Here is a 16,916-nt window from a genome sequence, read left to right as displayed (position 1 = left end):
TTTATTCAGCTGGAAATTTTGTTTGCCAGATATCAATAAAAACCATAGACTACTGGTCTTCACTGTTCTTATTCACTTGGCTATCAAGGGTAAAACATTACTTAATCAATTAGATGAAATAATCATGTAGGGCAGGCGGATCGATAACAAAGTACTGTGAAGTAATAGATCCATACAAAATTGAGCGTGCATTTTGCATTAGGGTACATCCTATGTACATCTTGCCAACTGCGCTTAGACCTATTTTAAGGTTGTTCTTAAAATCCAAAAATTTAAAGTAGTTTATTATGTCCCCAAAAATCCATTCTACTGAGACTCTAGCAGAGCTCATAGATTTGTTGTAATCTCGTTGATTTTGTGTAAGTACTGCACCTCTATAAGGAGTTTGTAGCTGTGGTCGTAAAGGATAAGCAAGGTCTCCATATATGCACATCGTTGAGCCAGTAATTGGGTTATAAGAGAATCTTTGGAGATCTTGCAGTAAACCAGAAGAGGCTAGCATACCACTATCGTGACGTTTGCCTTCTACTGGACCAAAAAGGTTGCCGACTAATCCATTCGGTAGAGCAACAGATTGAAATTTGATTGAATGCACACGTTTGTGTCCATTGTATATAATTTGCTGGTTCCTACCAGGACGACACACTGGACGAACCGTTCCATCTACAAACCCCCAACAGTTGTCCAAAGCTGCACCTGACTGATGAACTGCATCAGCATACAAAACAATATTTGCCGGGGAGAGAAGAGTATGATTGTACCTTGTAAGTAGATGATGCCAGCGGTTATAGATCCAGTCAATCATGTGATTAGTAATGATACAAAGTTCAGGAACTGGTCTAGCAAAGTGAGGAACCAAATCTCCATATCGGCAAGGGTAAGCAAAACGTTTCAGATAAATACATAGAGCAGGAATTGATCCAACTACCAAGCCATTGTATGTTACAATTTCATCTGGTAATTGGAGCTCCTCAGCAAGTTTATAGATGTCTTGCCTGAAGAATCGAAATTGGGCCTTGCATTCATCATCTGTTAACAAGTCTAGCTCAAAACGGTCATAGTTCCAATAGGGAAAATCTGGGTTTTTTGAAGTATAGGCATCGTAAAGTAAAACAAACTCTCTGTTCTTAATAAATCCTTTTCGGTAAGCATGTAAAATACAAAGTCTCGTCTCTCTGAAGTTCGGCATGTAAACAAGGAAACAAAGGATAGAGTGTTTCAAAAGAAAACTGTTAAATTTTACGAGTCAAACATAAAAACAAAGAAACAACAGTCACAAGTCTCAAAAAAACGATGAAAATTAAATTGAAACCTTTTGGCGGGAAATTAATGTAGACGCGCACGCGCGTTTTCGGCATGCCGTCGTGCTACCTTCGTAAGCTAAATTCTATTACGACGCCACTTACGACGCCAACCTAGTTGGTGACGTCACTAGAAGTCGTCGTCGTGCAAACGGTCGTCGATTCGTAAGCTCTCTATTATACGAAGGAGGGTATACTGAGGATTTTTGGAACTGCCATAATAATGCAAGTAGAGGTTGTATCTGGTTTTACTTTAACTATGAGTTGGTTTGACTTATACGTACCACTTTAGAATTAATTGGCACTGAGCTAGAGTTGAGGTAACGTACGGCAAGCTAAGTTATATCTACTTCTCTCATGTTAGATTCATGTTCACAACTACTATATTTAATATTAAAAACTGTGTAAACCATACTATCGAACCGATATCATATTTTATAGGCACTGACTGTTTGGGAACTTAAAGTTACTTCACTGCGCTGTCGAATTCGCCCGCCATTTTGGATTCCTGTTGGATCAGATTTGATTTATGTTATGTTCAAAAGTTAAACCATTCTTATGTACTGTAAATAAAAATGATATTTACAGTCAAAATGGATCACATGCACAGAATCCATTCATGAATTCATCTTCAAATATCCAGACTCCAAACTTTAATATAGATTATCTGCCTGCTGGGTTTTGATTGAATTCTTAACAATTGCATGCTGTGGTAGAAAAACCCCTCACAAAGACCTAGCACCATCACACAGAATTTTAGCAGTTTATTGTAAAAAGTGAATCATCAACTGAAAATTTAAATGACAATATCGCTAATTAACTCTTGGGGATGCCATTGAGCCATTTCGATTGAAAAGTAATGATAATGATTATTATTCATTAAATCTTGTGTTGGTAGACTGCTTCTTTTTCATGAAATATTAATATTGTTTTTGCTTATTCTTCATTTATAGAATGATCTAAAAAAAGTATATTTTTTGGATTTTTTACTGAAGCTAGATGCATGGGAGGGTACACCGAGGATCTTGCCACCTGCTGCAATCAAGTTGCATGTGCAAGCAATGACAACTACCTTGATTTATTCATATTCAGTTATTTATTTTCAGAACTGATTTTCACTCATCCTATACAATGATACCAGCCATCTTACTTTTGAAACATTAGAAAGAGAATTTCTGTTTCGTGATTAAGGAGTTTGTTATCAGATAAAAGGAAATTGAGATTTAAAGCAGTAATATTTCTCCATGCTTGCCTTTCATAAGCAAAAAAGTTAACCTCAAATTAATTTTTGCAATTGCATTGGCATCGTACACATTTCAAAAGAATAAATTAAACATCAAGTGCAGAAAACAAAACTATTTTATTAAAAGGATCTATGGCACCTGGTATGACATAACAAAAAAATTAATGAATTTTTGTTGAATTGTCCAATTTTTAAGGCTTTCCTTTTACAGAGGTGTCTATTAATATTCCAAAAAAATTATTCACCCAAAAAGATTGTGGTTGTAGTAATACTTAAATTATGGCGACGATGAGAGAGTATAAAGATACTGGCGCTACTCTATGTTTGAACAAAAGCATTGTGATGATATGTCAAGGGTTTTCATTTGTTTTATCATCCAATCGGTGTCTGGTTGGCACATAAATAACAGAAGCTTATGTCACTCTGAGTATATACTACATTCTTGCTAATAAGTATCCATGGCAAGAAGTATATTTGATAAGAAGTATATTTTATACATGGCACTATCATCAATAAATATATACCACTGTCAAAATAATATATTCTCCCCTAAAGAAATCATAATTACTAAACACCCCCTATTTCTACTAAGAGCTGTACATGCCAACATTGAGGTGTTTGCCTCAAAACGTTTGATCATAGTTAATAGAGGGGAATGGTTAGGAAACCTATTGTTATAGGTCTTTTTTCACTTTTGATATTGAACCGTTCTTGACCGTGCACAACGTTTGATTTATGCTCATCCGAAATTGCAAAATTATTAAACATAAAATTTGTCTAAGTGATAATTGTAAGGAATATTCAAATATCTCTTATAATTCTTTGAGTATTTTGAACTAGCAGCCAAAAGAAAGATTTTGGTCTATTCACTCAGCCATCGCCAAGAAGAGTAAAACAATGATGAAACAAAATATTGTGCACGGTCACGCTTGAAAAAACTGAACAAAGACTTATAACAATAGGTTTCCTAACCATTCCCCTCTATTAACTATGGTTTGAAAACTAATATAAAGTTCAAAATGAATGTCTTTAGATACATTTACTATAATGTTACTTTCTTTGTGCTATACTTGCCATTTGTGTAAGACATTTGTATAATTATGTAATTACAGACTCTGGTCCTGGAAATGCACTGGGATCAATCTTGCCAGTTTTTATCCTTACACTACGTTCATTACGTACGGTTGGGGTGAGGGTGAGGGTCAGGTAAAATTCTTCATATTAAGAAGATCCACCAATCACCAACAATTTAAGGAAAATTTAAGGAAAGATCAAATAAGAATTTAGTAGTTGATTTAAGATTCTCAGATTCTTTCTCAGAATAATAATATTCATTCACCAAAATGGATTCCCCAAAATAATTTGTAATTGCCTCTTACCCAACCCTCTTTTAACATGCTTCATTACCAATGGTTTGATTTCCTGAGTGACTGGAAAATATATTGGATCTTTAGCTAAAGAAAATATGGGAGGTGAGCTGAGATAAAAATGAGATGAAATTATATGCATTGGGTGAAATGAGAAGAAGTAAGAGAAGAAGTGGTGAGGTGAGAGGAGACAAGTTGAGATAGGATAAGATGAGAAGATGAGATGAGATGAAATTATATGCATTGAGTGAGAAGAGATGAAGTGAGAGGAGATAAGATGAGGTGAGATGAGATAGGATGAGATAAGATGAGGTGAGATGAGGAGATCATTTGAGATAAGATAAGATTTGGTGAGATGATATGAGATGAGACAAGGTTGGAGGAGATGAGGTGAGATAAAATAGGATGAGATAAGATTAGGTGAGATGAGATGAAGAGATCAGTTGAGATGAGATGAGGGAATCGGTTGAGATGAGATAAGATTAGATGAGATGAGATAAGATGAGATTAGGTGGGATGAAATGAGATGAAATAGGATGAGATGAGGTGAGGTGAGATGAGATGATCGAGGTGAGATGAGACGAGATGTAATGTGATGAGATGAGCTGAGGTGAGTTGAGATGAGGAGATCATTTGAGATAAGATAAGATTTGGTGAGATGATATGAGATGAGACAAGGTTGGAGGAGATCAGGTGAGATGAGATGAGGAAAGGTGAGATGAGATAAGGAGATGAGGTGAGATGGTAAGATGAAATGAGATGGGTGAGAGCCATGAGGTGAGATGAGATGAGACAAATAAGGTGATCGTTTGAGATAAGATTAGATGAAATAAGGTGATTTGAGATGAGGTGAGATAAGATTAGGTGAAGTGAGGTAAGATGAAATGAAATGAAATAGGATGAGATAAGATGAGGTGAGATGAGATGAGGTGAGATGAAATGAGATGAAATAGGATGAGATGAGGTGAGATGAGATGAAATAGGATGAGATGAGTCGGGATGATGAGACGAGATGTAATGTGATGAGATGAAATAGGATGAGATGGGATGGGATGATGAGATGAAATAGGATGAGATGAGACAAGGTTGGAGGAGATGAGATAAGATTAGATGAGATGGGATTAGTTGAGATGATGAGATGAGACAAGGTTGGAGGAGATGAGGTGGGGAGATGAGATGAGGAAAGGTGCAGAGATAAGGTGAGATGAGATGAGACAATGAGATGAGGTGAGGTCAGATGGTATGGTGAGATGAGATGGGTGAGAGCCATGAGGTGAGATGAGATGAGACAAATAAGGTGATCGTTTGAGATAAGATTAGATGAAATGAGGTGATTTGAGATGAGGTGATTTGAGATGAGATAAGATGAGATAAGATGAAATAGGATGAGATTAGGTGAGGTGAGTTGAGGCAAGATCAGTGAGATGAAATAAGGAGATAAAATAGGATGAGATGAGGTGAAATGAGACGGGTTCAGATGAGGAGATAAGTTGAGGTGAGGTGAGATGAGATGAGATGTAATGAGATGAGGAGATCATTTGAGATGAGATAGGATTAGGTGAGATGAGATGAGATGGGATTAGGTGAGATGAGATAAGATATGATGAGGTTAGATGAAATGAAATGAGGTGAAATAGGATGAGATGAGATGAGGAAAGGTGCAGAGATAAGGAGATGAGCTGGGTTGATGAGACGAGATGTAATGTGATGAGATGAGATGAGGAGATCATTTGAGATGAGATAGGATTAAGTGAGATGAGATGAGATGAGGTGAGATGAAATGGGATTAGGTGAGATGAGATGGGGAGATCATTTCAGATGAGAAAGATAAGATTAGGTGAGATGAGATAAGGAGATGAGGTGAGATGAAATGAAATGAAATAGGGTGAGATGAGATGAAATAGGATGAGATCAGATCAGGTGAGATGAGATCAGATGAGGTGAGATGAGGTAAGGCTAGTGAGATGAGATGAAATAAGGAGATAAAATAGGATGAGACGAGATGAGATGGGATAAGGTGAGATGAGATGACGAGATCATTTGAGATGAGATAAGATTAGGTGAGATGAGATGAAATAGGATGAGATGAGTTGATTTGAGGTCATGGAAGTCGTGTTGAGCTGAGGTGAGATGAAATGAGATGAAATAGGATGGGATGATATGAGATGAGATAAGGTGAGATGAGATGAAATAGGATGAGATCAGATAAGGTGAGATGAGGTAAGACTAGTGAGATGAGATGAAATAAGGAGATAAAATAGGATGAGACGAGATGGGATGGGATAAGGTGAGATGAGATGACGAGATCATTTGAGATGAGATAAGATTAGGTGAGATGAGATGAAATAGGATGAGATCAGATCAGGTGAGGTGAGGTGAAATGATTAAAAAAGAAAACGCCTGTGTCTCTTTGCGTGTAGGCAAATAGTAGATTTCTGCAGTGGGGATGAGATAAGGAGGTGAGGTGAGGTGCATGGATGAAGTAAGGTGAGATGAGATGTGATGTAATGAGATGAGATGAGGAGATCATTTGAGATGAGATTAGGTGAGATGAGATGAGACAAGGTTGGCGGAGATGAGATGAGGAAAGGTGCAGAGATAAGGTGAAATGAGATAAGGAGATGAGGTGAGATGGTGAGATGAGATGGGTGAGAGCCGTGAGATGAGATGAGACAAATAAGGTGATCGTTTGAGTAAAGATGAGATGAGATGAAATAGGATGAGATGAGATGGGATGAAATGGGATGAGATGAAATGAGATGAAATAGGAAGAGATCAGATCAGACGAGATCAGATGAGATGAATAATGAAATAGGATGAGATGAGTTGATTTGAGGTCAGGGGAGTCGTCTTGAGCTGGGGTGTTCTGAGGTTAGGTGAAATGATTAAAAAAGAAAACACCTGTGTCTCTTTGCGCGTAGGCAAATAGTAGATTTCTGCAGTGTGGATCCTCCCCCTCTCCCAAATTGTCGCTATGTAGCATGTTTTTAAATGGGAGTGTAAGAAAATTTAAAAAAACGAATAGAGAAACAGATATAAGGGTATAAGTCAATCTGTTCATTCATTCTAAAACCAACGTTGTTGCGTTGCAAGTCGTAGTACTTATACCTTTTGCAACACGTTTTTGCAAACAAAGATATGTTGTGCGTTCCAATTAAATTGCGAGGTGAGAGGAAATAGAGCAAACGCTCTACCACTTGCAACGCAACAATGTTGCACGACCAGTTGGATTATTATGTTGTTTCCCGTAATTCGTCGCCTTAACTAGCATTTGTCTTTTCCTTTATCACAAGATGCTGAATTTAAAACAACTTCGATTTTATTTTCCTCTTCTTCCACTGCAGTTTTAGAGTCGTTTTGCAGTGTTTTTATATGTTTTAATCACTGTCTACCCAAATCCCAGGACTCTATTGCGGGTTTTTATCATGCTGTTCCAGAGAGTGCGATGTTTGTAATAATTTTGCCACTGAATGATTGAATCATCCAGCTAGGTTTCCTAGTGCTGCTGCTGACAGATCCTACATCCAATATCAAGCAACAAATTTAGTTCTTGTACTTCCAATAATGTCATGTATTTTTAAGTAAAATTACATAAAGTTCGCTTTCACAATCACATGTCATCTATGAAAACCAATAGAAAGATTTGAAGCTGCCATTCATTCTAATGCTAGTCATCATCAGGCGCATACACTGGAAAAATCAATTAATTTCCATACTATGGAAATACTATGGAAATAATCTGTAAATACACTGTAAATCATCATTTACATACTAAATGTACTTTTACATACTATTTTTTAACTGTAAATTGTTTGTAAATTACTGTGATATTGTTTGTAATTTCTTTCATATTGTTTGTAAATTGTTTGTAAATTACTGTGATATTGTTTGTAAATTTCTTTCATATTGTTTGTAAATTGTTTGTAAATTTAAGTCATATTGTTTGTAAATTTCTTTCATATTGTTTATAAATTGTTTGTAAATAGAGTGCACGCAGTTCATACAGGCAGTTCATACAGAATCCTTTGTTTCCTATTGTTTGATTATCACTATTTAGTACTAAAAATTGTTAAGTACTTGTTTCACGGGTTTAGTGCAAGCACTCTAACTGTGACATTTTTTGTAAATATAATTTTTGTGATATTATTCGTGAATTTATGTGATGTTCTTTGAAATCTAAAGTTACAAGTAACAGAACAGTGCTTGGTTGCTAGTAAAAAAATTTACTTTATTGCAATTAAATTAACATTTATTAATGCATACAAGAATATATTGCTAAATACATTGACTGCATACACATATATAAATACAATATTGTTGTCCAGAGATAAAAAACATTTTAACATGAGAAATTTGAAAAAGTATCTTAAATAATTTTATGATGTTTCCATTCAACAGTATTATTATTGGTGATGTTCAAAATGGTCTAGATCATAGCTGTACAAGTGACATGTACATATAGCTGATGTTCAAATATCTTTTCCATTAATATTCGCAGAAGACTCAGACCTCAGAAGAAAGCATTTAATTTGTGGATTTTTTCATTTGCGCAGATATGAATTTCATGTGCTATTTATGTCAACCTTTTTTCAGAAAATTGTCATCGCACAACAATCATAAAAAAATATGTTTCAGAGCATTCAGTTGACCCAAAAATTGCTGTCATTCTACAATCTACCTAGGGATGCACATGGAAAAACTGGTAAAAAAGCAGCAATAAAATAAAATTGTGAACTCAGACTCAGATATCTGTGATCATGGATTTAAGGTTACTATAAGTAAAACCTTCATCGTCATTTTTTCTTCTTCTTATTTCTTCTTCGTATAAAAACTCCCCAAGAAGTTCACACAAATGGTTCTTCTTGGAGAGTTTTGTGAAGGGGACATTGTTGTTTAAGCAAGCTTGCTTCAAAACCTTCATTTGCACATCTTGCAATTTTGGTATTCCCAAGAAGAACAGAGCTGCAACAATTGTTGCCTCTGATTTGGTAAGCTGAAATAAACAAAAGGAAACAATAAGTATCTCCAATACATCAGAACAACAATAATATGTTACATGCAATGCATGGGTGCCCATATACAATATTGTTGATAACATTTTTTGTAAGTAATGCGTATGTAGAGATATATATTATATACACATGTCTAATCGTTGTTACCCTTGGGCTTCACCAGAAAGCTAGAAGATCAAATCAAATGTTGTTGAAGTAATAAAAAGATTTTAAATAAATAAATCCACTTTATTTACATCTCAATGTATTTAGCTCTTGAAGAGCTAATTTGGAGAGACAAATTAGAAACCATAATATAAACATAATATTGTTAAAAATCCCAACTGGCTAGGAGACAAACCAGTTGGCTCACTATTTAAAAAGCATGGCAGAGAAATTGTATTTTGTCCAAACAGGGACCCAATTAACAAATACAATGCCATCTAGTGGCCAGAGTGGGAATGGAACCTTGGACCACAGGGCTGTGAAACCAATGCTCTGACCACTCAACTATATGCTGACTAAATAAATATTATCTTACCAGGCCAATTTTCCACATTTCCAACTTGTTTTCCTTTATCCTTTGCTCTCTTCTTTCGAAGTAGTCACTTTGCCCATCATGTTGCTGTAATAAAAATGAAAATATCAAACATTCACAACATAATTGAAAATCGTTGATGTAAAAAAAAAATTAAATTAAAAGAATATTGCAACTGATTAATTAACATTTTATACAAAATTAATCATTGTTTATCGCCTTATATAAAGATTCACAGATTAAAATATTCCAATTTCTTTGTAATTTGAATTTGATACCTCATTATTCTCTACTTGACATGTTTCCTACAAGAAATAAAATGGTCTGTTCATAATCATATTCATATATAGTAAAAAGCAATCTTGAAGCTATAAGGATAGACGTGTGCATCCAATCATATGGCCACCTTTTTATTTTTTCAAATAATATAATTTATGATTTTCAATATAGTAGCATAGTAATGAATACTCAAATAATAATAATGACGATGATGATAATAACAATGGGTCTTTACTCAATCAATAAACAAAATATTGAAGGTTACAACAATAGTAAGAAAATCATATAAAAAATCTATGAAGATCTAAAAACCTATAGTAATAATTACAGCAAATATATATGATAAAAGTTAAGTTAACAAAAAACTGACTGCTAAGACTGCATGTACTGCTAAATTATATTTAAAAAGTAGTCTATTTACGAAACTATTTTGAATTTAAATCTTTTGGTATTTACTAAGGGCATTTGAGATGTTTTTGTTCAAAGCCTGCTTGATGTTTTTTTTTTAGAGAAAACAGTGGATGGTGCCTAATTACATTACTACAATATGTAAATCTAGTTATAGAGCCTTCGAATTCTATGATAGCTTTTCTAAGAGTTCTAAATAATAATATTTAAGATTGCATTTTATCTGAATTTTTGAGGAAAAATTTAGTGCTTGTATTAATTTCGTAAAAAAACTCTGTAGAGGTGGCTAAAGTTGGACACCCATAGCAGTAATAGAACAAAGAAAGTTGTTAAATTTTATAAAAGATATGTTGTTATTATTATTATTATTATTATTATTATAAAATAATAATTATTAATTATATTATCAATAATAATACTAATAAGTATAGGTAATAGGATTACATACATGCTGTCCTGTTTGAAAATAATTGGATGAAAAAAATTCAGAGGACTGACAAGATTGGAAGAGGCCGATAGGCCGAGTCCAATATTTGGCAGTTCAAGGATTTTTTTAATTTAATTATTTCCAAATTGGACAGACATGTAATACTATTGCAGATTAATTATATCATCGTTTTTTAACGCTAAAAAGGTCTTCAAAAAGAAGATCCCAATTTAACAACTTCCACCATTTGGAAAAAAAATCGAAAAAAAGTAAACAAAGGCCGGCCGGTCGTAAGCAGATGTCGCGTTGATTGGCTCAAAGTCAATTTCTATTGTTTCCCCTGAGATTTGATTGGCAGATACAAAAAATGCGAATGGAAGCCATCCAGATTAATCTTTAATTTGGACAGGAAAGAAATTTGAAAATTGAAAATAATACAATAGTTGCTATGGGATTATAAAGTGATGATACAATTATAATAATAATAAAAATAAAAATAATTATTTTTATACTTATTATTATGAATATTATAATAATATTTAAAAACATATTATTAAAATAACGATAATAATAATAATGATAATAATAAATTATGTAGGTTAACACAAAACAAAGGCAGGGGGCTGTGCATATGTTGGTTGATTACATAGGGAAGACAATATTTTCAAGGATACTGAACCAATAAACTTACGTTAAGATTTCTTTTCTTCAGGGTATCCTGAGCTGACACCACCTTTAAAGACAAAATTTAATGTTTATAGTTGAATATTATGATTACAAAATCCTAGATCTAGTACTACTGATATCCTCATCTTAACTGCCCCTTACTTTAGAATTACTTAAGATGTAATTAATGAAAAATAGATCAGACTAATTTTTGCCATAATCTTAGCCTTTAAATTACATCTAAGTATAATTGGTAAATCTTCACCTGATTTTTTCACTAGAGTTTATCATTATTCGTATTTTTTTGCTATATGTAATTTAATTTTTCGTTAGGGTGCATTTAATTTGGAGCCAATCTCTGTTGTGCTTACCCCTTCCAATATAGCTTTGGAAATTAGATAATTGTCATGGATAAAGTTATGTAAATAAACAAATAAATATTAATTTGTTTATTGATATCATTTATGAAAATGCTCGATAACAAGGGCTTGTAATACACGTACGTAATGTGGCTTTGAATAAATAAATTGAAAAGAAATTTTCTTTATATAGACAATGGAAAAATATACCTAATAGTCACTGAATGTTTAAGGTTATAATGTACATTCACAGGCTGTTTTGCAATAATTGTACATAATTCAAAAATCAACAGACGGGTCATTTTTTAGAAAACATATATTGATCTATATATCATTTTAAAAGGTTATATCTATGACAGACTACAATGTTGCACACCTTGGTTTTTCCACTAGACGTACCCCTAGTTTTGCTGTGGTAATTGTTCTATAAAAAAAAATAAGATAAGCAGATTGCATGTACATCTTGTATTAAGTCTGCACTCGTCCAGATGCACAGATGGCTTAAAAATGTGGTGCGAAAAAAGACAATTTGATTTGAGTATATGACTTTTTATCGTTTTTCTTTAATGCGCAGAAAAGTTAAATAAAGCAATTATTTTATATAAAAATAAAATCAAAAAAATTATTAGTTACTTTTTTCTGTGCAGCATGGCAACTGAAAGGAAGCTCATTGTTTGAAATAACCATGATTGTCATATTATAATGTGTACATCTGTACTCTGACAACATAAAACTCTGGACCAATCAAAGTATACATAGTAATGATACCCCAACCACTCTAAAGTATTTAATAGACAAAACATTTTCTTACTTTGCCTTTGTAAGCACTTGGCTTTCTGGCATGGGATAACTTGTTCCCAATGAAAGCTTTTGCCCGCTTTCTGTCTAAGGTGACAACACCATGACCATGTACAATCAATACTGAAAGTATCGTATCAGGGTTTAGGTGCACTTTAAATATTGATGATAAGTTATGAAAAGAACAAGAGTATTTGTTGTTGTTTTTATGATTTTGAAGTTTTAAGACCTCTAAACAAAGTTTTGTAATATATGCACTTCGCTTTTCGACTTCCATTCCCTGATTCATCTCAGTTCTTCTTGCAAAGAATTGGCAACAATCTCTTTCATAGTAAGCTATTTAATAATTCTAAGGGTATATATAGTGACATGGAATTCCCATGGGAACAGGGGGGGATAAACAAATAAGGAGTTCCTTGGCCAGGGGCCTTTAGCCGTTTTGGAATTTCCAAAAGCTAGGGGGTAAGAAAATCGGTGTCGCCCATGGTATAGGTATGGATATTTTCTGGAACTACCCAATGAGCAAATTTTCAGTAAAATCTGATACGTTTTGTGAGAAACAGAAATACATGTGCTTCAGGAAATATGGGACTAAGCCAGACCTTAGCACACTTAAGCTCTCAAAAATGTCTATTCATTTTTTGAAGCTAGGTGAACAAGTAAATTTTCTTTGGCAGCAGCCTTAAAAAAATGTGAAATCCCTTAAATGAAAAAAGTTCCTACTTACCACTACTGTTTGTAGTTTCATTAATTTGTTGTCCTGCCATGTTATCCTGCTCTCAGCCTCTAGATATGGAGAAAAAGTTATAATTATAAACTTACTTCATTTCTAGTTGCCTATTGCTGTGGTTTTCATACCTATGCAGACAGCGAATGTTAAACATCGATGTGCAAAGAAGTGTTTTCAGCTATTATTTCAAAAACCCCATTCACAAATATTTGAATGACCAATTCCTAGCCAATGCTAAGATTTAAAGATTATGACCTTCATTTTAGTAGTTTCAAAACAAACTCAAATTTAAATTTCAAATAATAAATGAAATCTTCCAGCCATGATACAAACACATGAAGGAATGCTGAACTGCCCTTCCATGGTAATAGGTTAATAAATTTATACAAGGCAAAAGTGGTATAAGCATTTTGGTAATCTCATACTTAAGCTGTGCCTTGATTTATTCTCATTCCACATATAGCTGCTAGTGAGATCAAATATGCGGGAAGTAGGGGTGTTATAGCAGCCATTATTTAATTCCTTGCCTTTCACCAACGCAACCTGAGTTTGAGCCTTGCCTTTCACCAACGCAACCTGAGTTTGAGCCTTGCCTTGCTTGGTTTTGTAGAGAGCAAAGATATTTGTAAGAACTCTCCTGTGCTTTGAGGGCTCATCTCTGGGTCCTCCAGTTTTTGTCCCTCCATAAAAATCAACTTCTAAACTCCAATTCGTGCTTTACCTGTGTTACCCTCCTAACCAGAAAGGTTTGGTTTTACACAGGTAGTTCATTTGCATGTGATTCTGGCTCATGGGCTCAGTGTTATACCAGGACTTCATCCATAAATTCCCTCCAAAGACAATATATGCCGGAATGATAACGTAAAAATAGTATGAATAGCAGATTTAAGTTTATAATGTCTACATCAGTCATGGGAGTTCTTATCATATAGTATTGACACAAAATTCATAAAATGTTGAATGAAAGCTATCAAACTATTGTATTGGTCCACGTTGAGTACTCAGCACTTCGATTCCAATATGAATTATTAGACCCACTTTCGATTGTAAATATAAGAACTAGAAAATCGTTTCTGATAAGCTTCAATTGAAAAAAAAAAAAGATGATGTAGACAAAAGATCGAGATTATAAAGCATAAACACAATAGCAAGACAATCGCAACCCGGGACGATCCTTCCCCTTGTTTAGGAGGCCTACCATATTAAATATAAAATCTAAATACAATCTGAATTTCAGATAATGCTTCAACTAAGTAAACCACTTGGAGTTTTAGTTGTTTTTTTCCATAATCTAAAGCGAATATATCGAACAGGCTAGCTTAACCTAGCGAGGATTTCACACCTCCATCTTGATCAGAGTGAAAGGCGTAACGAAAAGGAACATTAACTTAGGTTACGCTCAAGATTATGTCTATAATAATCACAGATAAAGAGACAATACATTACCTGGTAATTATTCTTGAGAGTGCTTCGAGGTTTACATTATTTTCAAGAGTTGTGACTAGCCGCCTACTTTCTCTGGTAAGTGTAGCGTGGTTAACGTGTCCGTAGTCTTGCCAGCCCGGGTCCCCAGGGGAGATGACGATACGAAGACACGATCACCATGCAATATCATTGGTAGATACTAGAACGCATCTTATTGGCCAATAGATCAAAAGACATCTCTGCCATCGAGGACACAACCACCAGGTACACGCTACAACTGCCACCTTGTGTGTCGATCTTGGCAGGTTCTGGTTTCTGTTCAGGTACAGGATCGGAAGTGGGTGTTGTATCCTCAATGTCGACTTCTACTGGTTCCTCCAGAATGTTTGGACTCTTAATTTTCATTAAGTGTCGCCGGTTCCTTCTGTAGAGGGTACCATTATCAGCCTTTACTACATAAGACCTTGGCGTGTGGTGCTTAGTTACAACTGTAGCTGGTTCCCAAGGTGCTTCGGGTGTTTTCTTCATTCTGACTTCCTCATTCTCTTGCAGTGGTGGAAGCTGTGGTTGTGCATTGAGGTCACAGTATGCCTTCTGTCTGTGTTGTTGAGTTATTCTGTTGTCAATAAACTCCTTATGGTCCAGCGCAGATGGTTGTAGTTTCTTTGCTGCTGTTGGAACTGTAGATCTCAAGGTTCTACTCATAAGGGCTTGGGCTGGTGTGACTCCATTGATTGGTGTGTTCCTGTAGTGGAGTAGGGCTAGGTAGGGATCCTCGTTGCACTCTCTTGCCTTTTCGAGTAGTCGCTTCACAGTTTGTACTGTCTTCTCATGTAGTCCACCTGACTGGGGGTATCTAGGGCTAGTAGATGTGTGTATGAATCCATAGTTGTTTGCAAAGACTTTGAAGTCTTCTGAGGAGTATTGGGGACCGTTGTCTGACACAACCTCTTCAGGAATACCGTGTCTACTGAAAAAGGACTTCATTTTGTTGATCACTGTTATTGATCTTTCATCCCTCAGTTCTGATACTTCTGGGTAGCGACTATAGTAGTCAATCACTACAAGGTGGGGTTTTCCTTTCCAGTTGAACAGGTCTGTTGCTACGCGCTGCCATGTCCGTTGTGGCAGCTCATGTGCGTGTAGAGGTTCTTTGGCATTGGCGTTGCGGTGTCTCAGACACGTCGGACATGAGGATATCATGTCTTCTATCTGGGTAGACATTCCCGGCCAGAAGATGCTTTGTCTTGCCAGTTGCTTAGTCTTCTCGATCCCTGGTGGGACTGATGCAGCTTGTGGAGAGTATCTTTTCTGAGTGTTGGTGGTATTAACACTGTATGTCCAGCGTAGACCAATCCTTCATTCTCGGTCAGTCTGTCGCGGTAAGCAAAATATTCTCTAGACACTAGTGGGACTGACGATCTATGTTCGGGCCAGCCGCTCCTGATCTGTTTGATCAGGGCTTGCATGGTGATGTCACGTTGAATGTGTTCCTTTATCTCTTGCAGCTTACGGTCAGTGACATACGCCTCACATGACATAAGATGTATGTACTTCTCGTCTTGAATTTCTCTTTCGAAATCCTCCGTGGTGACTTCCGGCGGAAATGCACGTGACAGTGCATCAGCAATGTACATTTCAGTTCCTTTTGTGTATTTTACATGGATGTCATAGGCTTGTAGCTGAAGTAGCATTTTCTGCAGACGTGATGGAGCTTGGGATAGTGGTTTTTTGAAAATTGCTTCAAGTGGTTTGTGGTCTGTCTCCACGGTTACCGTCTTCCCGTAGATGTATTGATGGAAGCGTTTGCATCCAAAGACTATAGCAAACAGTTCTTTCTCGATCTGTGCATAGTTTTGTTGAGTCTCATTCAGCGCTTTTGAGGCATAGGCGACGGGCCCTTTATCTTGGTAGAGTGCAGCTCCGAGTCCTTTTTGTGAAGCGTCGACTTGGATAATAACGGGCCTAGTTACATCATAATACTGGAGAGTGTCTGACGTGGATAGCTGTTTCTTGAGGTCTTCAAAGGCTTTTTGGTGATGATGGCTCCAGTGGAACTCGACGTCTCGCCGTATAAGTTCTCTGAGCGGCGCTGTGGTTTCTGATATTCTTGGAGTGAACTTGGCGACAAAGTTGATCATTCCTAGTAGGCGTTGAATCTCTTGTTTGTTCTGGGGTGTTGGGTAGTCGATGATGGCTTTGATCTTGCTGTTGTCAGGTTTGACTCCATCTGCTGTTAGCTTCTCTCCGAGGTAGACGAGCTCAGTGCATCTGATTTTGCACTTTTCTTTGTTTAGAGTCATGTTAATTTGTTTAACACGATCCAAAGTCTCTTTAAGGTTTCTGTCGTGTTCTTCCAAGGTTCTGCCCCAAACGAGAATGTC

The 16,916-nt window shown here is 35.7% G+C and overlaps 2 protein-coding genes across 2 annotated transcripts; both read right to left on the bottom strand.

The window, feature by feature from the left end:
- Positions 1-61: 61 nt before the first annotated feature.
- Positions 62-1,570, bottom strand: LOC148904505 (uncharacterized). The gene has a single exon (XM_089025281.1). It carries the CDS (start codon positions 1,187-1,189, stop codon positions 110-112), a length of 1,080 nt encoding a protein of 359 aa, XP_088881407.1. The 5' UTR covers positions 1,190-1,570; the 3' UTR covers positions 62-109.
- Positions 1,571-8,420: 6,850 nt separating this feature from the next.
- Positions 8,421-13,817, bottom strand: LOC116303527 (uncharacterized). The gene is made up of 8 exons (XM_089024851.1): positions 13,635-13,817; positions 13,105-13,163; positions 12,391-12,531; positions 11,956-12,003; positions 11,246-11,287; positions 9,719-9,745; positions 9,444-9,527; positions 8,421-8,904 (listed from the first exon to the last, which is right to left on the bottom strand). Exons 2-8 carry the CDS (start codon positions 13,123-13,125, stop codon positions 8,653-8,655), a joined length of 615 nt encoding a protein of 204 aa, XP_088880977.1. The 5' UTR covers positions 13,126-13,163; positions 13,635-13,817; the 3' UTR covers positions 8,421-8,652.
- Between the last annotated feature and the right edge of the window lie 3,099 nt (positions 13,818-16,916).

The sequence above is a fragment of the Actinia tenebrosa genome, unplaced genomic scaffold, assembly GCF_029948245.1.
Source record: "Actinia tenebrosa isolate PJP-AT-01 unplaced genomic scaffold, QUT_ActTen_1.0 PGA_scaffold9__36_contigs__length_13948895, whole genome shotgun sequence".
NCBI classification, from domain to species: Eukaryota; Metazoa; Cnidaria; class Anthozoa; order Actiniaria; family Actiniidae; genus Actinia; species Actinia tenebrosa.
The sequence above is the reverse complement of the archived record's forward strand: the minus strand, read 5'-3'. Positions and strand labels throughout refer to the sequence as shown.